General features: G+C 39.5%; 1 protein-coding gene across 2 annotated transcripts in view; it reads right to left on the bottom strand.

The window, feature by feature from the left end:
* The window catches only part of nrg3b (neuregulin 3b), a 222,297-nt gene that overhangs the window by 121,319 nt on the left and 78,006 nt on the right, over window positions 1-22,972 (bottom strand). For both annotated transcript variants that reach the window (XM_039788573.1, XM_039788572.1), the window contains exon 2: window positions 2,888-3,023. In XM_039788573.1, the coding sequence (XP_039644507.1) occupies window positions 2,888-3,023 (136 nt within the window). The remainder of the gene's footprint in view (window positions 1-2,887; window positions 3,024-22,972) is intronic.

Below are 22,972 nucleotides of genomic sequence, written 5' to 3'. Positions count from 1 at the left end.
CAAGATTTTCAAATGTAAACATTAGAGTAAACAAAGAGGAAAAGGTGAGAACGGCTATCAGCTACGACCTATGGCTACGATCCTGACTACATGGACAAGCAAGACCATCTCTGTGTCCATCTCCATCTCTACATCAGAGGGGGCACCGAGACAAGCATGGAGGAATGCCACACCGACTGCGACTTGACTTCTCTGCTGGCCATCCTGCTAGCCATTGAGCACATGTCGGACAGTGAGCTGGCTAGCCTCTGTAGGTTTCCAGCGGGATGTCAGGAGCTGCGGTGTCCTTTTCACGGAGACTTAACGTTAGCTGGATCCTAGAGTGCAGGGGGACTGGCCATTTCTCTGACACTCCATTGTTCTGACCGCTCAATAACCAAAAAATTCCCTTTGGTCCTACAGCCCACTAGTCCGACGTCCCCCACTATGGCCCCGCCAAGACCCGCCCTACGAAGCAGCTTGATTGGTTGGGGTTAGGCATTTGACCTCGAGTGGTTAAGGTTAGGATAGCCGATTGGTCAGGAGATAGGACCTGTACAAATGGGGTCACGTTACCTTGCGTAAGCATGGACGCCTGGTCAATAAATGCTATTGAAGGGTGGGTCTTGGCATTGCCATAGTGGGATTCGTAATATCGCTGGTGGACGTCGGACTAGTGGGCTGTAGGACCAAAGGGAATTTTTCAGGAGAGGTCGAAACAATGGCTCATCGGAGAAATTACATGGCACCAGAGTGCAGGTGCCATTCAACCGGGTGACTCTTTTTCTGTGTGCCGATCGGAGGCCACATTCTGCTTTATAATTATTAATGCACACTTGGAATTGTACCTTGAAGGATTTCACGTTACAAATAAAATTGATCGATTGAGTAAAATAATGATATGTTTCTGACTCACTGCCTGGACTTCTCTCAGACAAAAAACACCCCTAACCTTCCAATTAAGTACTGACAAACCTGCAATCATTCTTTCACACAACATGCCCTCAGCTCAAGAGAAGGGCTTACTTAGGCCATCCAGTCTTTCCTGTGTCAACCAGTATGCAGTCATTCAACTGTAGCTAATTATTGCCTAGAGGGTAATTGATACAAGTCTTGAGGGTTTCTTGATGCTGCGGTCGCACAGGTGGAACATTCCAAATTGTTGTGCCGGCCACTGTAATATGACATATGACACACATTGAGGCTCCTTCCTTTCATTGAATTATTCTGAGCTGCTCATTCATTCCGTGAAATTATAAATCATTATATTTAAGTGTTGATTGAGTGAGAGTATTAATACTTGATTCAGTATTGTTTTCTGCAATGCAAACTAATATAATATGTGTTTCTCCATTTGTCAAACAAACATCTTTAAAACATACTACATTTAAGTGATCTGATTAATTGTCTGAATCGTGTGACTGTTTTAATGATCAGTGAGTTTAAATTAAATGCACAAGTTCTGTTTTTCAACTTTCTTTTGCTCAACATTTACTTTACTAAGAAGCTTGACTCATGCGTCATTTATAATGCAGCATGGTTGTTTTTTTTAGATTGAGATTTAGGCCCCTTGATTCCAGGTAGGTGTACTAATGAGCTGTTTTTCAATTCAGCACCATTCAGCACAACTTTTCCTTGAGAGAAAATATCTTATCATGTATTTTTAAAGTGATGTATGAGAGTGATTGCAGAGTTGAAGTGGATGGTGCATCGGGTCGAGAAGAGGAGCAGACATGCAGGAACATACTGTACAAAGAACAGTGAAACTGAAGATCCAAGCAAGAACTTGCACTCCCTATTAGACGGTGCATGGGTGCACATGAATTTGAAATGCACATACAACCGCATGCACATTAGTTATAAACGTGCTTTCCTAGCGTACTGTTTCCTATCCGTGGTTTTTGCAGAAAACAAAAAACTAAAGCATTCATTGGCGGAAAAATTTAAGATAATATTACTTAATATGCTACTCAAAAACGATTGAAAAGCATTATATTATACCATTTACTTTCTGTTTAAATATAGTCCCCGCTCTATTTACCTCCTCCTGTAAATCACTTTATATGTTTTGTTTTGAGTGCTATATAAACAAAGTTTGCTTGCTTTCTATGACAATTATGAAGATACACAACCGATAAACCGTATTGGCTTACTAATGCATGCAAATAGATTGTAAAAAGTCATTATTAAGAATCAGATTTGTGTCTTCTACAAATTTATCTTGGTAATTAACAACATTTTAGTTATGCCCGCCACATTAAAGTCCACTAAGGGTATATTTGGAGGAGTTACCTCTATTTATTCTGTTCAGGGTGTGAGTGACTGCCTGAGTGAAACTAAAGGAAAAAAGAAAATTGCTAAATCAAAGAAAATAAAAAAACTCAGTAAGATCAAAGAAGGAGCAAAAGACCCTTGTTTACACCTACCATTGAAATGCATCTTATACCATAGAGAAAAAAAGAAACTATCACTATTACAAGTTTTGTCAGACCAAATTAAAGACAGTTAGATCAAATTTGCTCCCCTTGTGCTTCCTACTTGGATCTGCACATAAATACGTCTACCCATTTGTGTAGTTGGATTGTGTGGATCGGGAGAATCAGCTACATCTAGTGCGGCCAAAGCATCTCTGATCCCTCGGTGAGGGGTTTGAATGATTGTAGACATTTGGTGCATTTTAGGTGCATGTGCACAACGATTTTCCGCGTGTTTCATCACTCAAACAAGACAGTCAGTCAGGCTGCGAGAAAAAAAGCAGCTTGAATGAAAAGGACCCCAAGGTTAGTGATTGAAGGGTAAGGGCAAAGAGAGGAAACGTCAATGCTGAGAAAGAAACCAAATGCCCAGCGCACACACACGCACACACACGCACACACACACACACACACACACACACACACACACTAACCTGCAGTGTCTGTGAACCCCAGCCACGGTTTCAATGATTGAACACTCTCCCTCATTTAGACAAAAGGCCAGGTCCTTGTCTTCCACACATGGCTTGAAGACCTCTGAACGCAGACTGGGAAGTGTGGGGGCCACGGCTATAAAGAGAAAAAGACAGAGAGGACAGATTTAGTTACTACTGCACAGAAAAGCTTTTACAAAAAAAAGTACATTTCTCTCATTTTCTCAACTTCTATTATAGCTAGTATGTACAGGAACTTTTCTCATTTCTATAATTTCTTTGATGTGCCTCTGCACTTGGCATGCTGTCATGGTTCTAAAGTTTAGTTTTTTTTCTTTTTTGTACTGAAATGACCTCTGGAAGAGAAGACTTAATTATATATATATATATATATATATATATATATATATATATATATATAGACGAACTTAGCCCCGCCCACAACATTCACATTCTGACTAGAATCTGAGTATGACCACGTCAGGCTAGCTAAAGGCAGGATAGCCCTAGAAAATTACTTTCTTCATTACTGACTACAGAATTAACATTTTGGGTTTCAAGTTTTGTACCTTGATGCAACAGAGAAAGTCATGGCGTACCACACGTTATTGACTGCAATAATATGCTTCAGTATTATTATTTTTGTTGTGCGTTTCAATACTTTTGGTGTATTTGTTGCTTTTATTAAACATATATACTGATGTCTGTTTTGCTGTTTGTTTCAAATGAAGCAGTTTAACCACAATTCCTTAGTGAATTTCCTGGTCTGTTGCTTTAGTAAACACAGTTGGAAAACACAGAAATACATTATAGCTGTAAGGAAATGAGATGATCATTTCTTAAAGTACACAGAGGAAGAAGAGAGAGATGGGCTCTGGGATGTAGCTTTAATTTCTCCTCTTCTAGTCTGACCCTGAGCCACTCTCACATAAAGAGCATGGCTGCCGTGTACAAGCACTGCAATGCAGGGTTCTCCACCCTGTGAAATATGCACGGCTGTCAGGCATGTGGTCAGAGCGACGTATAAATATTGTGAGCTGGCATGTGCAACCACACGCTAGTGTATGCAGATATTCATTCTTGCACAAGTAGACACATGTGTTGGCATATACAAACACACACACATATACAATAACACAGAAATTAGAACTCAGAAGCTCTCTCACTCCGTCATATAGCCATGCATTGAAAATTGGATTGACTGGTATTACGCTCAACACCTTGCCAATACAATAGGATTACACATCTGATTCTGCTTTCATCCATTTATATAGCGCACACAGACACTTCATTTAAATGCACACACACGCACACTCATATGCCATATTCGTGTTATTGTATTTCTATCATCCTTTCATGGGAGTCTGCCATATCTTTTTTGCCCAATCTGCTTTGTGCGCCGCACTTCTGCCGGCCAATCGTCTTTGTCAGCCGAAGCTCTTGTGACCAATCCTATGTGGAGGGATAGAAAGTCAGTAATCCAGTTGTTGTGCCCCAGTGTCCAGTTCAATCTATGTTTTGTTTACGGCCATTGATCGATAAATCCGGGGGCTCTTCATGTTAGGCCCAAGAGATGATAAGAGATCAAAGGGAACACAAAAAGAGAAATGTGGTGTTCCTGGGACCAACCAAGACCCTTTTCTGTCAGAGTAAAAACTTTGGAAGCTATCTTTTAAACCACTTACTGCTGTGGCTCATATATCTTCAGATGCATTTGGGGTCACTTTATTTTGTTTATACATCTATGTAGGGGAATGTTTTCAAAAGAAAAAAATACAGACAATACATACGTACATACTTTATGCATCTGTTGAACGTCTTGCTTTTCGATTGCTAGTTAGAATTCCTCATTATACTGTACATCAGCCCCAAGAGTGTGATGCATATGAAAGTAGATTTTGAACCCAAGCTGACTCTTTCACTTTCTAGGCTTTAAAATCCACATTACATCTTGTATTATTAATTCCACAAATTCCCAGAGTGTAATGTTTAAAAGGTTATCTATTCCAAGACGCAACTTTAATAATAGAAAATAGAACACAATGTCCCGCTGTGGTACCCATGTCTCCGGTAATAATTATCATGGCGTTTAAAGTCCCTCGTATCTATTATTCAAGCAGCGGCAGTCATCACATGTGAAGGAAAACATGTTTGATATACAAAGACAACACCTGCTATGGTAGGTCAGTTTAGGTTTAAGCACACAAGGCAGAGCTTATGTGACAAAAGAGGAAATTGATTTTGTGCTGTAAGCCTAACCATTGATGTATTTACATTACAAAAGCCAAGGTCAGGTAGATACCGAACACCCTTTTAGTACCTGCGTCGCAAGTAATCTTATCTGTGCTAAAACGTTTCAAAAACTTTATTTTTTTCCACTTGTCACCTCATCTAATCTTATTTCAAGGAACCAGTGAAGTAGGTTTTTGCTGATCCACTATTACGGCATATTCCTTTCTGTATAAAATGCATTTCAAGTGCAGCAATAATTTCATTTGTCACATGTTGTTGACAGAGCAGAAGGGTAGGATGTAAACCACACAAGGTCCCTGTGGTACCTGTGACACTGCACTTTGCGAATCGATGATGATGTATGACGTGTCCATATATTTCTTTCACGAGGGACAAAGCTCCCACAAAACTCCAAAGCACATTATAGCAGCACCTTTTGTATATTGGCTCTCTTTTTTTTTTGTTCAGACAGTGAATGTGCTTTGTGTTTTCCAACCGGAGAGAGGGAGGCTGACATGAGTGGTCTTAAATTAAACATATTACATACTTTAAATGTGCAAAGGATTTCTAAAATAACTGATCTTCAAAATTCCCTGTGGTTTCTTACACTGCACCTATACATGTGAAAACAAATGCACACATTTCAGCATGCTCTGTATTTCATTAAAATGGAATCAAAGGTGCTAAGTGTCTCACCTTTCATTCTCCAAAATAAAGCCTCTACTTTTCTTTACCAGATACAAGGTCTACAAACAGACAGCCTCTAGTGATTACCTCTCAGAAATCTGCAAAAAAAAAAAAAAAAGTCTTAAATCTTAAAGGATTACTTCTTTTTTTTAGCCCTGTTGGCCACACCAAGAAACAAGCCATCTTCAGATATGTTTGGCCTTGAGCAATTCAGCCTGTCAATTTCTTATGGGTTCCCGTTTCATCACTGTGACAGGCAAGAAATGGTACAAAATCTGCAGCACAGCAAGCACAACCCGGGCACTTTTGAACAAGCACCTGTCAAACAAGATCCTGTTGACAGGCTATGTTCTTTAAATATTCCCCTGTAAGAAATAGAGCAAGTTAATGAAGCAATTAGTCCACTTCTTGAACATGTCAGAGCAGAATGGAATTTGTATGTTTTGATGTGAAATGTTCTGTGTTGTCATTTCTTGACTATTTAGGGACTAACTGATGAGTGTAAACCCAGTAGTAGAACCAAGCAGTCGAACCAATTAAGCATGTTTTTAAGAGAAGACAGATTTTTTTTCCCCCACTATAAACCCAGTACCGAGAGTATATCACACTTTATTAAAAACATCTTCATCTTCATTATAGAGGTAATAACAGATAAATGATGTGTCCCTTACTCTTAGGTATTATTAAGACGTAGTGTCGTGACTAATTATAACAAACATACAAGTTGCCATCAGGGTCATTTGTCAACACTTTTAATGACGCCTTTTTAGAATAAAGCCCTCGCAATGCAAGCCTCTAGCAAGCTATGAAACCCAGACCTTTAGGTAGCTGTGAAAAGAAAAACATGGTGGTAAATGTGCTAATAAATGGCAGCTGCAGTGGGAGCGTGATTCATCCTGGACTCTTTGAAATCATTTTCACGTCTCTCACTCTCCCCACTGCACAAAGGCAATCCAGATTGCCGATTCCCCTGGTAACTTTCAAGGAATCAACTGGCTTGGGATCACAGATTCAGATGATGCTTGAGAGATCAGAGTTATCTGAGAGGAATACTGAGGATAGTACTCCTTCCCAGTCACTATGATTAAATCACTTTCAATCAATATCTTTAAAAAGTCTGAACGCTTAAACTAAATATAGGATTTATTACATTTTCAAATGTAACTCTATTTGTAATGGGGGGGGGGGGGATCTGTTATTGTACCATGACATTAGAAAAATTTAACCAAAATAAAGCCGGATGTAAAGCTCAATGCATGCTAATATTGCAGGAACTGAAAAAGACACATGGAACTCAGACGCATAAGGTTTCATATAGTAAAAAGGAAAAAAAAGTCACAGTACTACATGTTCTCCATGCATGCATACACATACAGCCAATCAAAGTGCACTAAAAGTCAGATATGCCTCGCAGTGCAGTGTGGATCCGAGGATTTTTGTGGTAAACAATTTTCAATGTTTGCTTACTGCTATGGACTTTGATCATTTGGTGATATGGAACAAGCTCCTTTTTGAACCACACAGTATTTATAGCATTTTAACAAGACACAAATTCATACAACAAGCATCAGTTTCGACACACACGCCTTGACATAGCCATGTAAGAGGCTGTACCACTGTTTTCAGGCTGGTAGGATTGTTACGCATCACTTCTCTATGACCTGTGAATATCTTAAACAGAATAAATGGTGAGTTCTCCATTTGTAATGGTTTGTGACTGTTATTGTCAGTGGCATTTGTCACATCAGTGTCACCAAAGGCGCCGATACCGTGGGTGCTCCGGAGCTCGAGCACCCACGGAAAATACTGAGCATCCACGTGTGCCAGACCAGTTGGTGCTAAGTGGAGCGTCTGTCATAGTGTGATTGGTTATGTCGCTGTCAGTCCCCTGCTCCATGTCCTATCCACCAATCACAGTGTCTCTCGGATGAAAACGCCTCTTTAGTGACCCCCCTCAGTGTCACTTTAACTTTTCATCTCCAATCCTATCTGTATTTGTGAGAAGTGGCCCTGTCCTGAGTTGAAAGATAGCCTACTTTACAGCTTTATTATCGAGGTAATACGCGTGTGTTTTCGTGTTGGCCGCTGTCCATTTCCTAAGGTTCTGAAATGCAGAAATATTTTGACTACTTTTTTTTTAAAGGGCGTGCACCCGTGAGCACCCACGGAGGAAAACATAAATTGGCACCTATGAGTGTCACAGTCCCACTTTTACTTTTGAGCTCCTACGCTTGATTACTCTGGAAACAATGGTTATATTAGAGTTTTTTGCAGCCTCAATTCAAATCCAAATCATGAAGTTGGAAAATAATTGTCCTTATGTAGCTTAACTAATTGTCCTATAGAGGCCTCCATATTCTGTATATACTCTGCTGCACACATACACTTACTGTAGACAGTGCATCATTGGCACAGACGACACAAGAGACAATTCCATTTATAACTGTAGCATTTGCTTTCTATGGCTTTCTTCTAATGTGCTCATTAGTGTTCTTGTGCTGAGCCTTTTCCCCCAGGAGACTGTGGTGGAGAGAGAACTGCCTGTGTTTACTGCAGCTCACATCAAAGAGGGCCCTTCTACGTATAAGAGAAGTCCTGAGAGAGCCTGCTGATTGCTTACCCATCATACATCGCATACACCTTTTGGACAGAACCATATTCACAAAAATATTCAGTGCAGTAGTTATGGACAACACATTGGTTCTTCTGACAGTGCCAACTATCACAATGGTGATTGGAAATGATATAGTGCTTACGATGCAAGTCATGCTTGATTGAGTGCAGACAACATGCAAAACCTGTATCCTAAAAATGTAAAAATGGAGCTAATAAGAGTTTTGGCATTTTGTTAAAGGGATACACCACCGTTTGTTGAAATAGGGCTTATCACGGTCTCCCCTAGCTGTAGATAGGTGGGCCAACGCATTTTTTGTGCATGCATTGTTTTAGTCCGGTGCAACACCAGCAGCGCCACCGCTAGTTAGCTTAGCGTAGGGAATGGAATCCTATGTTGCTGGTTAGCATGTTGTGAGTAAAAGTGAGCCAACAAAAGACAAAAAAACAACCTAATTACTTGCACTGAGACAAAAAATGCATTGGCCCACCTATCTACAGCCAGGGTAGACCGTGATAAGCCCTATTTCAACAAACAGTGGCGTATTCCTTTAAAGCAACAAATCTCAGCAATATCATGTTTCTCTATGTAAACAAACTGCTGTCAAAGTCAATTAATGTTGACTCTTTCACTTTCTAGGCTTTAAAAAACAAATTACATCTTGTATTATTAATTCCACAAATTCCCAGAGTGTAATGTTTAAAAGGTTATCTATTCCAAGACGCAACTTTAATAATAGAAATTAGAACACAACGTCCCTGTGTGGTACTGATGTCTCCAGTAATAATTATCATGCAGTTTAAAGTGCCCATATTATGAAAAAATCACTTTTTCAGGGATTTGGGGTGTTCTTTTGTGTCTCTGGTGCTTCCACACACATACAAACTTTGAAAAAAATCCATCCATGCTGTTTTGAGTGAGATACAGTTTCTGAATGTGTCCTGCCTTCAGTCTCCTGGTGAGCTGTTCAAAATCGGCTCGGACGTCACAGTCCGAAATGAGCTGGCTAACCACAACCGTTAGCTCGTTAGCATGCTAACCGTTAGCATTAGCATGCTAACGCTAATGCTAACGCTAGCATGCTACGTCGTTCTCAATAGCAAAGCACTGCTACAACACACACAAGTTCACCATAATCTACAAAAGAACTACTTACATGTGTGCCCTCATTTAGAAGTCTCCCAGCTAATCCTGCCTTGTAACTGACCAAAGTTGGAGAAACAGGCTTTCTTTTACTGTTTCTAGAGTTAGCTAGCTGACATGATCTACATCTGAACTACTGAGCATGTGCAAGTGCAATCAAAGATAGTACAGAAGAAGAAGAAGAAAAGAGGTCTCACTCTGTAGCTAAAACAGAAACCAGGTGAAAAGAGGATCTGCAGCAGTGAGAGAGAGCTGTGCAGTACAACAAAAATATGGTGTTTTTTGAAAATTAAACCATGTAAACCTATTCTGGTACAACCTTAAAATACAGTTATGAACCTGAAAATGAGCATAATTAGGGCGCTTTAAAGTCCCTTGTATCTATTATTCAAACAGCAATAGTGACCACATGTGAAAAATAACAATACAAATGTTGATTTCAAGCCCTGTGAGACACTAGCTTCTTTTCTTTTTTAAACTCTAATGAAAGTAATTTATTCCAACTTTGGCCCAACCCATGGCAAAGCATACTATAAATGCTCTGTACTGTTTGCATGTCACACACACACACACACACACACACACACACACACACACACACACACACACACACACACACACACACACACACACACACACACACACACAGAAACATGCACTCGTCACACACAGAAACATGCACATGTCACACACACAAACACACACACACCACACGCACGTACACAGAAACATGCACAGATACTGTACTGCACTGTATGTCTTGCATGTTCATCAAGACGACAAGCCTTGGGAGACCTTCTGTCCCTGACATGGCACAAACAAATAGTAGTTGACCTGTGGGACAGTTGGTTAAAGGTGGCAGTCGCTTCCTGTGTACAGGGTTAAAGAGCACACGGCCTTGGTCGCCATGACAGTCCAGTGATAGGTATTCAATGTGATATTTGTCAAGGGTACTCTAGTTGTTCTTCACTCTAGTCCAACCCTACAGACTGAAGCTGTGACATACAGTACTGTATGTATTGTACATTAATGGTCTTATTAGGGAAAACATTTTTTACCTATGGGTATGCAGTTACAAAGGTTTTGTAATGTTTGTTAAAATAAGTTATGTTTTAATCCATTTGTTCATTGCAGAATAAGTACTGTACATAGTATATGTATACGTAATGTATATAGTGCCTTTCTAGTCTTCGACCACTCGAAGCGTTGTACACTAATGCCATATTCACCCCAATAACACACACAAATACACTGATGGCAGAGGCTGTCATGCAAGGTGCCACCTGCCCATTGGGAGATAATCTAATCATTCACACGTACATCCGCACACCAATGGGAGTAATTTGGGGTTCAGTATCTTGCCCAAGGACACCTCGACACGCGGACTGGAGGAGCCAGGATCGAACCGCCTGTCTTCCGATTAGTGGACGACCAGCTTTAATTCCTAAGCCACAGCCGCCGAAAGTACTGTTTTTCTTTCTGGTCACTAAGACACCTTTAGTCATTCAGTCAGAGTCTAGTCATTATCTAACAGCACCATTATTAGACAAACTAAAAAGGGTTTTGAATGTGTTCACAGTGACAGGCCCAAAGGGGCAGGTTAATAAAGTATACCCCAGAAGATATCAAACATGCATTGAACCTTAAGGGAACAATATCTACATTATCTCCTGACCCCATGTCAGCTGAATCTTGATTAAAGTTTGACTGACCACCGTACATACAACAAGTAAGCCTCTGCAGTTCCAGAACCCCCTCCTTCTCCCAAACAGATCATAAAGTGACCATGAAATTTGTCTTCACAACCCACGCAACATAGTGCAAGTCTTTTGCAGCCAAGAGGCTGCACTGAAAGTCCAAATTGCCTGTACTGCTCTCTACCAGAAGCCTCAGCTTGCGTATTGTCTCATGTGGAATATAGCTCTGTTGGAGACATGTGTCTGCACTGTCAGAGAGAACCTGCATAGCCAATAGATGAGGCTGTGCAAACATCAGGGGAGCTGGGACTCACATAGGAGGGTTATGTAATTTTGGGTGGAACTGTTCCTTAAGAAAAGCACAGAGGGAAAAAATACCTTAAAGCTTTATAAAGAACATTGGAGTCACATTGGAATAGAACGTCATCTATTCATGAACATAATTTACTTTATTACCCCTCTTAATTGTATAGATGTGACTTATGCTATGCTGCTTGACAGACCTTGGACTTGGCTAGTAAAGCTTTAAATTAGGTATTACAAAAGTACCCTTCGGAAAACACAAGGAACACAGAGTGATGTGTGACATTGATTGAATTTCTGTGAAATTATCATGACTCGTATTGACAGGTTATTATCAATACCGAGAGCTCTTGCTATGCGTTTTTCTGAAGGTGCCTTAAGGGCTTTCGACAGATAATTTGCCTCCTTATTAGCTAATTTCTCTAACTCAGTTGTGGTAACCAAGCCACAATGCCAACCCGACATCTGATGTGGATCGTAACAGTGGTGCTGTGCCTCCACTTTCCACCTGCAGATCTACCTGTAGTAGTCTCTTGGCTATCAACATGAAAATATAATCTGTCAGAAGTTATTGACATCCTGTTTAAGACTGGAATCCGTAATAAGGTTTATAAGAATGCTCAAAGCCAGAACAACATTATTAGAAGCAATTTCTACTCTGCTAATTTGTCTTTGTTACCCATATGCAGTAATATGGGACTAGACGGATAATTTATCCTGATTCATTGATTGCAATTTGTGGTGTAATTATCATAATATGCCACCAGGAGGGAAACAATGATGCTACTGCTTATGATCTCAGAAATGAAAGAAACACTGTACTGTTTGTGTTGCCTATTACTGTAACCCAAAGTTTTTGGATGACTTTGTTATCGGAGATGATCTATGTTAGAGCGGTATTTGCTACACGTCACATTAGCTATACCACTATGATGTAGATGTCAGTGCAGCCATGAACATACATCCATTCACTCAGGGGGAACCTCGTAAAAGCTGTTAAGAATAGGATGAGTGCTTCTACCTCATATTCAAAAGTGGGTGATGTACTCGCTTTAGTACTTTTGCCACAGCAATGACATTAAATTTAGATTTCAGGACAGGACATTCAAGAAATGAGACACAAATTAAAGCTTGTTAGAGTTTTGTTGAAATAGACACACCTGCAGTGTTGCTCGAGGAAGGGCTAAGTAATTAATAATTCATCACTGTTAAAAAAAAAAAGTAATGAAAAACACACAAATGAACGCACACAAATATGCAAGAAAGCATGAAAGTAGTGCACTCGTGGAAAGACAGACTTACAAATCACATGCAGTGTGTATGAGGTCTGATATCTTTAGACATTTTGACAGAACACACAATATCCATTCATATCCAAAAATATGATTGGATATTACCGGGATTATCCATGAGAAGAAATTAGGAAGATACAGCCTTGAACATATACACTCATATTTACCTATACTACTCATTAAAAAAACTCCAATATAATTAGTTTGAGTTATTTTCACAAAACTCTCATTTACAGATATAATTATGATCTGTAATCGTTGTGTGCACGGCTGTGTGTAAGTGCACAGCATGTGTCCATCAACATATTTTATAAATTTCCATGAAAAGTCTTTTGTTCTTCATAACAAGTTATTAAGAACGCTAACAAACCATTTATCAAACGTGGCATATTTGGCTTGTCTGTTAATGTGCATCTAACGGTTACCACACTTGGTTCTGTCTTGGCAGTGCCGGTCTCCATCTGCCTTCTTTTTTTTTATTCAAGACTATATTTAAAACGATGGCATTAAAATTTCATCCTGGGGGTTCTAGAGGATTATGCTGTGCCAGCAGAAACTAGCAGAGAGACTGAGAGGTGCAGTCGGACGAGTACCTAATTGTCTGACATGGCAATTGATGCTAAAGAAATGCTGATTTCTTCATGCTGATGAGTTGAGATGCAGTGTTATCAGTGCTATGATCACCGCACAGCTGTGTTAAAATATTTACTGTGAAAAAACAGTTTTTTTTTAAAATGTTCCTTCCATGGGTATTCACCATGCTCCCTCGTTATGCCCTACAAACATATTTGAATTGGAAATGACTCAAAATACTGTTTTATGCAGCACAGGTCTCAAGATCCGGTTTTACACATGCAAACAGATCAAATAGTAATGAAATGAGGGAAAGAAAAGCAGAAAAGAAGGGATGCCTGATTTGCATTGACAGTATTGTGTAAACCAATAAAGATTGAGAAATCATTTTGATCACAAGTTATTGATGCCGTTTCTCTCTTTTTTACTTCTGCCTCTCTCTTTTTGTTTAATCCAACAAGATGCAGGCAATTATTCACACCTGAGAGGACAACAGGAGAGGAGGGACGGTATACAACGTGTGGGAGTTTTGACAAGAAAGACAACTGAGATGCCGTTAAAAATCTTCTTATTTTAATGGCACAGCAGTCTTTTTTTTTTCATCTGCCTCATCACCATATTCTGATCATCCTTGCCACTCTCCATTTTCCTCAAATGCAGAAATGAAACATCAACATATCCTCATTCCAGCTTTAACGGGAGTAAGAGGAGAGGAGTTGAGACTATTCACCTATACATGGACCAGAGAGCAGCTTCCTGTCATCACAGTTGATTAAAATTCCAGGGACCAAGAATGCAGGGTGTGATGTACGACGAGCAGGTGGTGCGGGTTTAATATGCATGAGCGGACGGCTCCTGCATCTGCAGATTGGCAGTCACTGAGCTTGCCTGTCGCTCCCTTGGCAGCTCTCTTGGCATATGAAGCTACTGAGGGCATACATGAGCATAGCAGGGGGGCTGGTCTTAGCAACCTCTGATACAAATTAACTCTTTTTGTGACTCCTGAGATCTCTAGGATGGCACCTAGTTCCTTTTAGTGGCTTTGGTCTGCTGAAAGTAGCCAAGATGAAGGTAGAGGAGAGCATTTTTCTGCTGTATATTTTATTGATCTTATACAAACAACAGGAAACATCAAAAGGGAGAGGGATTAGGGGAGCCAGTGTAAAAATTGACGGAGATGGGGTTTAGGACTTAGGCTTACCGGAGGGAAGATGTGATTAGCCCCTACACTATCTCAAAGGACGATTCTATTGATATGGAAAAACAAGCACAGTCCTACTCCAGATTTTCAAGGAGGGAAATGTGGTTTTAGCTAACACTGCCTTGCACTGTATTTGACACATAAACTGTGACTTGGAAAGGTTTGGCTGGGTATTTCAGGCAGTTATGTGGGTGCATTGCAAAGTGTTATTTTTCAGTGATTCTGCTGTTAAGGGTGATTTGATGTATGCTGCAATGGTAGGAGAGTCATAGTACAGGCCAGGGTGTGTCACTGGCAATTTGGCAGCGCATTGTAATTTTAATGTCCGCAGGTCAACAGGGCACTAGACAAACCACACCAATTTCTTGTTAGATTACCATTGATCCATCAATTGGTGAAGACACTCTCTTAAAATCAAAATCACAAAAAATCTCCAAATCACACACAAACAGCTGTTTACAGCACTTGGTTTCCCTTGAGCTGCTGAGCTAAAGTTAGCTAATATTAGCAGGACAAGCTGCTGCTCCTGAATGTCCAAAGACCCTGATCAAAGTGATGGAGATAGTGATGTGTTTTTCTTAAAAGTACAATTAGATTCCTACAAAAACATTTAAATGCTAGCTGTAGCTGATGGCCTGTATTCGACTGCTATCTAGTTACAACGTACCGGGCTGGATTATGACCTGGATTATGGGTGCAGGGGGGTTGCAGTGATGGGACATTTTATGTTTTGAGGGGAACACTGACAAGATGGCGCGCTCTGACTCAAACACTGTCACTTCCATAACAGCTAAGGAGCTGTGTGAAGGCCTTCCCCTTCAGCTGATCAACTCTTTTCAGCCATCTGTACCGTAGGTAACAAGTGTTTTTCAGTATATTGCACTGAATATTGCAGTGAATGCAATGAAATGGCTTCAATACCCAGTGTGTTGTCCAGTACAGACAGTGAAGTGAAGATTAGTAAGTGAATGGTTTACATGTTAGCATATGAACTCAACTTCACTCAACTTTGTATTTACTGCATTGGAGTATATTGAGACTTTTTTTAACTACTACAATGAGCTGGATATATAAAGAGAACAGATTAACAATTAATATAATACTGATCCAGGCATATGGAATAAACTGTATCAAATGAATCTTTTTAGTTTAATAAATTAAGTACACCTGCAATGAGTCATTTAGAGACAAATCTGTAAACACAATATATGTACTAATTGGATTACATGATAACTAGCTTTGAAAAACACAACAGGGGACAACGGTTAATCCCAATTATAAATCCCACTAACTGTGCGTCTCGTTGACAAAGCAAAGCCCTGATGAGTTTTGCTTACCCGTAAACAAGGCTGATTTCCGCTGTCACCCCATCCCGCTCAAAAGAGCCATCCATATCTTGGAGGTGGCTCCCTCAAAAAAAGAATCACACACACACACACACACACAACTTTCTCCCTGGCATTATCACTCCAAAGCACTACAAAAAATAAACATAGGTAGAAACAGGCAGCTACACACACCCACAAACACCTGCTGCTCTCAATGGAGCAGTGGGAATAGGATTACATGCCTTTCAGACTGCTCAATCACAGCAGAAAAACACAGCTCTGATCCAATCATGGTGACAAATGCAAAAACAAGGGAAAGGTTGTGGCTTGGCCTCCATTGGGAACGAGCTTGTCTTCAGTATTACTCGAGCAAAAAGGAGGGAACACTGATAATCTGACAATGAGTTTGTGAGGGGTATTACAGTAAGGTAAAATTGTATTTGTGCATATGAACCTACAGGTTTTCCCCTGAAAAAATGCTGCCAAACACATACTGTGGGGTATCTCCAAGTGCATAGAAATGCTGGACTGGCAGTGACAATGCACTGGGACTGGCAGTGTTGGCCCTGACGCTGAATCAGTGAAATCCTGTTTAGTCCTCCCCTGGCCTTAAGGGAGAGTCTGCCATCTAATTTGAGCCAAATCATGGCCTGTTTAACACCTCACCACCTGCTATGTTCATCTGCGTGTGTGTGTGTGTGTGTGTGTGTGTGTGTGTGTGTGTGTGTGTGTGTGTGTGTGTGTGTGTGTGTGTGTGGGAGAGAAAGAGAGAGATGTGTGTGAGTGCAAAACAGAGGAAAGTGTGGTGACTATATATTTTGACCACGGGAGTGACGCACGACTGCAGAGACTTACACACACAAGCTCAATATAGAATGCTTTTCCTACACTTTTTCCATAATTTCACCATAAATACAATGATAACAATGTAGTCCATTAATTGGATGGCTTCAGAATAGGGATTTGATTTTAATGCAAGTCATCAGCATGGGAGCCTGAAGTGAGTAATGTTGATAATTTCACCTATCACATACTGTAAAAGCTGTTAAAATCCCTGTAAAACATATTGCTTGCCCCAAAATATTCTTCTCCATTCTCCTCTATGGCCACCATCACAGGACGGATGAAAACATTAAACCTGACGGCCAAAGATGTTGTGCGTGAATTATGGTTGTGTTTTCAGAAAGTGGTTCTCTCCACGGTGCATAGCATTCCCTAACAGACATATTAATCAAAGACATTTCGCTTAGAGCCATTTGGGGATGAATACAATACAGTCCCCTCATTTCTCCACAATGTTGTCTCTGCTTGATGTGTCACACTCAATGAAAGCCACAAGCAAATATATTTTTACCGACTGGATGTTTGTTTCAAAATGACTGCAAAAATACTTTCTCTTAAAGGCAAACAAAGGTAGAAAAGTGGACGGTGTGAAAGGCTGTTATTTCTCAGTGTTTGTAATTTTTGTGTGTCGCTGTTGAATTTGGCACATTAGGGGCGGAAGACACTGCAAGTTGCTCAAAGCTTAGAACAGAAAACTCCCAAGCTGAAGCAAAAGATAAAGTGCTTTGAATAGCAAACAAACAAGGATTTACTGGAGAGTGGATGGGGACGAATCCATGCAGAGAATGAAGGCGAATTGTTTCCGACATTCAGTCACCCTAAACAATAACCATGTAAAATAAAAATGTTTTATCATAGCAAAGTGAAAAACCAATGCTAACACTAACCCTGCCATAATTTATCATTTTTATATTGTGATTCAAGCATTTATATTTACACACGAAAGAATCATGCTGCCATTTATATCATTATATCCTCATCAGCAAAGTGAGTTTACTGTATTGCCATATTATCTTTATTGTGTGACAGCCATACAACAGCCATACCAACTATTATTACACACTATTATCTTAATAACATCTCCATTTCTTAATATCTAGTGAAGTAGGTTATATTGGTGGCTTATACTATACTGTTATAAGATGAAAAAAAAAAAAAACGAGGATACAGAAAAGGAAAATAAAATATAAATTGGAAAATGACAAACCCCAACTTTTGGTACTCCATTAAAAGAGAACTGAATTGATTAGACCAAAGCATATTATGTTAATATTATTAACAATAATGTGAACACCACATTATTGAGGTCAATGCTCAGGCTAAAAATGGCAATCTCACATTGTCACTAGCAAGGCAGCAAGGCTTAAGAAATGACAAATGCAACATAAAGTGGCAGCTCACTTCTTTTCTGCAATCTTTCCTGCTGCCTCCGGACCAAAAACAACCCATTCAAAACCCCAAAAGACCCTCCTGTAAATAAGCTGTCTAAACTGATGATTATTTCAGTAAATGGTTAATGTGGCCTTTCTGGGTTGACATGACGACTGCAGTGCTGCGACACCCTCAACCAGCCTGCAGTCTTTATTCTTGTCAGACGGGTGGGTGTTTTAGTCATAACTGGGAACTTCTGTCAGAACCTCAGCTGGTCATGTTAACTTGTTTCATTCCAGTAGATGGAAAGGTCAAGTACGACGTGCCATGTTCACATTATGGGTATGGGTACACTAGCTGGGACCAACAATCTGCGATCACTTTGGAAGATGCCATTGATGTTTTATTTAGTCAGTGGTCGAAGAAGTATTTAGATACTTTACTTACTGTAAGTAAAAGTACTAATACTACACTGTAAAAGTCCTGCATTGAAAATGTACTTAAGTAAAAGTATGTAAGTAACATCAGGAAAATGTACTTAAAGTATTAAAAGTACTGAATGCAGAAAAATCCTCACATTTTAGAAACTGGAAACGATCCAAACAGTTCTGTGTTTAATAGTCTAATCATTTGAGCTGGACTTGTAGGCCGTTATATTGTTGGCACAGCATTATAATAAAAAATCAGATTAGAAGAAAAGACTCAAGTAAAGTACAAGTACATCAAATTTGTACTTAAGTACAGTACTTGAGTAAATGTACCACTACTGGATTTACTGGATCACTTCTGGTGAATAGGATAAAATTAAACATGAAAAACAAGTTGACTGTGGTTTACATCACCCATATATATATATATATATATATACAGTATTAGTAAAAATAAAAGGAACATACCTCTATTTTGGGAAAGTATGATTCCGTTCTAGACGGATCCATGTAACAAAATATGTCAGCAGTATCAGTTAACAGGTGTTAGTGGATGTCGATCCTAATACTTCAGTGGTCCAAATCTTTATTGGGTAGATTTCAGTGGCATCTTGACATTTGTAGCGTATAAGGCAAAGTGAACAGGTTCCACATTTAGTGAGCAGGCAGGGGATTAGTGTCTTGCTTTTATAGGACAAATGTCTGTTGATGGACACATCGGCTGTTACAGTGCTTGAATCGACAATCCTGCGGGACAGACTCTGTGACCACCAGCACATAATAAAAAGATTGGTTTGGGTAGGTTAAATGTCATAGATAGTTAGCTTCTTTTGCTCGTTGTGATGCTGATCGTATTTTTGGAAAAATAGTGTCACTATACAGTCCAACTGACTCTTTTATGATTATCTGTAGCGCTAATATAATTGGTCTAAATTAGGGCTGTCAATCGATTAAAAAAAAATTAACTAATTAATCGCACAATTTGCTGTAGTTAATCGCGATTAATCGCATTTTTAAATTGAGACTGAAGCTTGTAGTAATGGATATTTAAATAATGCTAAATCACTTAACTTTACAAATATGAAGAGAAAAAAAACAAGGAAAGATTCTGCTAAGTTCAGAATGTTTAATATCTTTCAGAACAACAGCAGCAACAATTTGGCTTATTTAGTCCTGCTGAAGGCTGCTGAAACGGCTAGAAACTGTCCGACTTGGGAGCAGATTTTTGTCACCACCCCCAATATTAGCCACATAACTAATATACCATATTCTGAATAATATAATATATATATATATAGAGAGAGAATATAAATTACAATCTAGGCAGTACTTAATATCATAAATATTATAATATACATAGTGTTTAATCTGAATGACTAAGCAAAGCACATATATCTAAACACAGAAATGCACATCAATATCAATATCAATGTTACACATTAAACCAGTAACCCAAAACCACAAAGGTGTATGTTGGCCTAAAGGGAAAACATTGAGTGTAGTTTTAGATAGCGACGCTGTGCACAGAAATCCATTACCAATATAAAGCGATTGACTACATTTCCCTTCCAGCACCGCAACCAGGAAGTAGCTTGTGTGACAGTGAGACGCACCAATTTCAAACATTTACTGGAATATAGTCACGGATACTATCGAGTCGACAGCGTTAAACATCAGACTGCAAATAAGGTTTTATCAGCGTGACCAACGTAACAGTTATCAAGCAAACAAATGACGCGCGTTACATATCGGCAGCACAGCACGCGTATGTAGCGAAACAGCAGCTTACCGGTGGCGCATCTCTCCTGACGAGACAACATGTCGGAATTAGTACGGTCCCGTTATAGCCCGTGCTCATTCATTTCTGGATTCTAACACATCATCTTTTTTCACTTTTGGGATCTTACTGGTCCATGTTTCAACTCTTGACTGGCCCGTAGGCCTACTTCAATCAGGTAAATCCCTCCTAGAGTAGCGCCGCCTGCTCTTATGGAGACGTATTACGTTTCTCAGCCGCCACATGAAGTAAACAAACACAGCTGCATTAATTTCGTTAATTGTTTTTAACGAGTTAAATATAAAAAAATTTACGCAAAAATTAACGCGTTAATTTTGACAGCCCTAGTCTAAATACATAGAAAGACAGCAGGAAGAAAGTGTAAGCACAAGCTGTGTTTGCTTTTCTGTTAAAATCTATTGGTCAACTTTCATTTAACCAGATTGTGACGTTTAAAGCAATAAAAAGCATATCCTTTTACAAAATATAAACAAGCAATGCTGTGGAAAAATCAGTGCATTCATTTGATGCTGTCCTGGTCGCTCTAAAAGACATTCTCTTAGGGCCAAACAATGCTGCCAACTATGACAGCCATCTACAGCTAAGCATAAGTAAGACAGAGCAGCTAGTCGAGGATTTCTAACAAAGCCACTGACACCTGCCACCACAAAGCATGAGAAAGGGGTGATGGTACACATAAATAACAAACAGTCAGACTGACTGGACTGATAACATGGAAGCATTATAAAATAGCGGGCAAAGAAGAGGCTTAGGCCTTTCGATGTGTACACAACGCTAGAGTCTGTCAATCATTGGCGGCTACTCTGCTGAACTAGGATGTTGCCTGAAATTGGTTGCCAAACTGCAGGAAAAGTATCTACTGTAGGCAAGATTACTGAACTGTAAAGAAAGGCTGGGCACAAGTAAGAGTACTATTCTGAAAAACAGTCAAGCTGTGTTGGAGCACTGTAGAGTCAACCTTCGAGATACATCACAGAGCATATTAGGTGCTCATTTGTGTTGACAACAATCAGACCCAAACAGCTCCAGACCTGGCCAATTAACAGGATGGACGGGATGCTTTAACTATATTCAGGATTTTCCTCTGACCAATTTGTCCTTACGGAATCTGCTGGCACAAAATTCTAAAGTCTCATGTGGCTCGAAAGAACACATTAATATATTTGGCACATTTCGATTTCAGACATAGTTTTCTTCTTTTTTTTTGACCTCAGAAAAAAGATACTATCAAGGGTTGAAAATAGTTTTGCACCACAGTTTGCACACTTTTATGGCATGGATACTTGTGCTTGGGCTGTCATCATTTTGGTGTTGACTGTACACACATTTTATTAAAGGACAGACCTCAGATTTCCATTATGGTTTACAAAGAGTAGTAACTGAGAGAGTGACTTTTTTATTATTATTTTAACAACCTTTGTTTCATGTCTTCCACTCTGTACATTGCCACTCTCACTATAATTGATATCATATTCTGTGCTATCAATAATAGCATAGAAGAAGTTTTCAAATAAAGCCATATTTTTTATGAATTTACATCCTGCTTAAAAATTCATGGTGTAAAAAAATATTGTCTGCAGTGAATGTCTGCAAATTGTTGCTGTTCTACTCGTATACTGTAAGATATTACCTCATAGCTAGCATTTAATTGGTCCATGTAAGAGAGCTAATAAAAGATTACGAGGGTGCGACATGGTAAGCCCTACAGCAGATACAGTAAATGACATAAGATTAGATTCATAAAGTAGGTGGCTGACCAATCAGTGCAAGCAAAAATTTCACCAGGTATGAACGCAAATACATCATCCTTATTAGACTACTAGATAATAAATTAAAGATGTTAAACCAGGAGATAAAACATACGCCTGACTGGATTTCTGCGCATGGTGTAGTAGAAATGTCAGCACGACTGGTGCCCAAAGGTGAAGATAGTTGAGTCATCCATCTACCTGCGGACATGCATTATGTTGAAGCTAGCATCTTTTCTTGGTTGAAAAGAGGATCGGACAGTGATGAATTCAAACAGAAATGGTATAAAGATCTTTGCATTTCTGCATTGTCGTGCTAAATGCATTATTTGCTGGTCATCAGTAGTTTACTTACCTTTTGTCTTAATTTAGTCACTACCTTTACTTGTCCGCACTTAAAATTGTCTTATATCTGTCTAGCTAGCCACTACAGATACTAAATGCTACTTTACCAGGCATACAGTCTGCACTCTACAGCGTCACTCACACAGCATGCTCTCAGATGATATGCATTACTTTGACCACCAACTGGTTTAGAAATAAATAAAATAAATATAAAGGGCTAATGTATGTTCACTGTTTAGCTGGAAAAATCAGCCTGGATGCACAGAAACAGCAGTGAATCAACATAATGTCGTTTACATCTTGCTTATGGCTGTTGTTGTAATTCAACTCATATCTGTCAGAGCTGCACACTGTTTCTAAATCACAAAGGCTGTGTGTAGCTTTAAGTGAACCAGAACCCTGTGTGTATACACACACACACACACACACACAGGAGCCCGGCCCTCTGCAGCCATCAATTCACAGCAGTGAAGCCGACTGCA

This window comes from Perca fluviatilis, chromosome 21 (assembly GCF_010015445.1).
Source record: "Perca fluviatilis chromosome 21, GENO_Pfluv_1.0, whole genome shotgun sequence".
NCBI classification, from domain to species: Eukaryota; Metazoa; Chordata; class Actinopteri; order Perciformes; family Percidae; genus Perca; species Perca fluviatilis.
The sequence above is the reverse complement of the archived record's forward strand: the minus strand, read 5'-3'. Positions and strand labels throughout refer to the sequence as shown.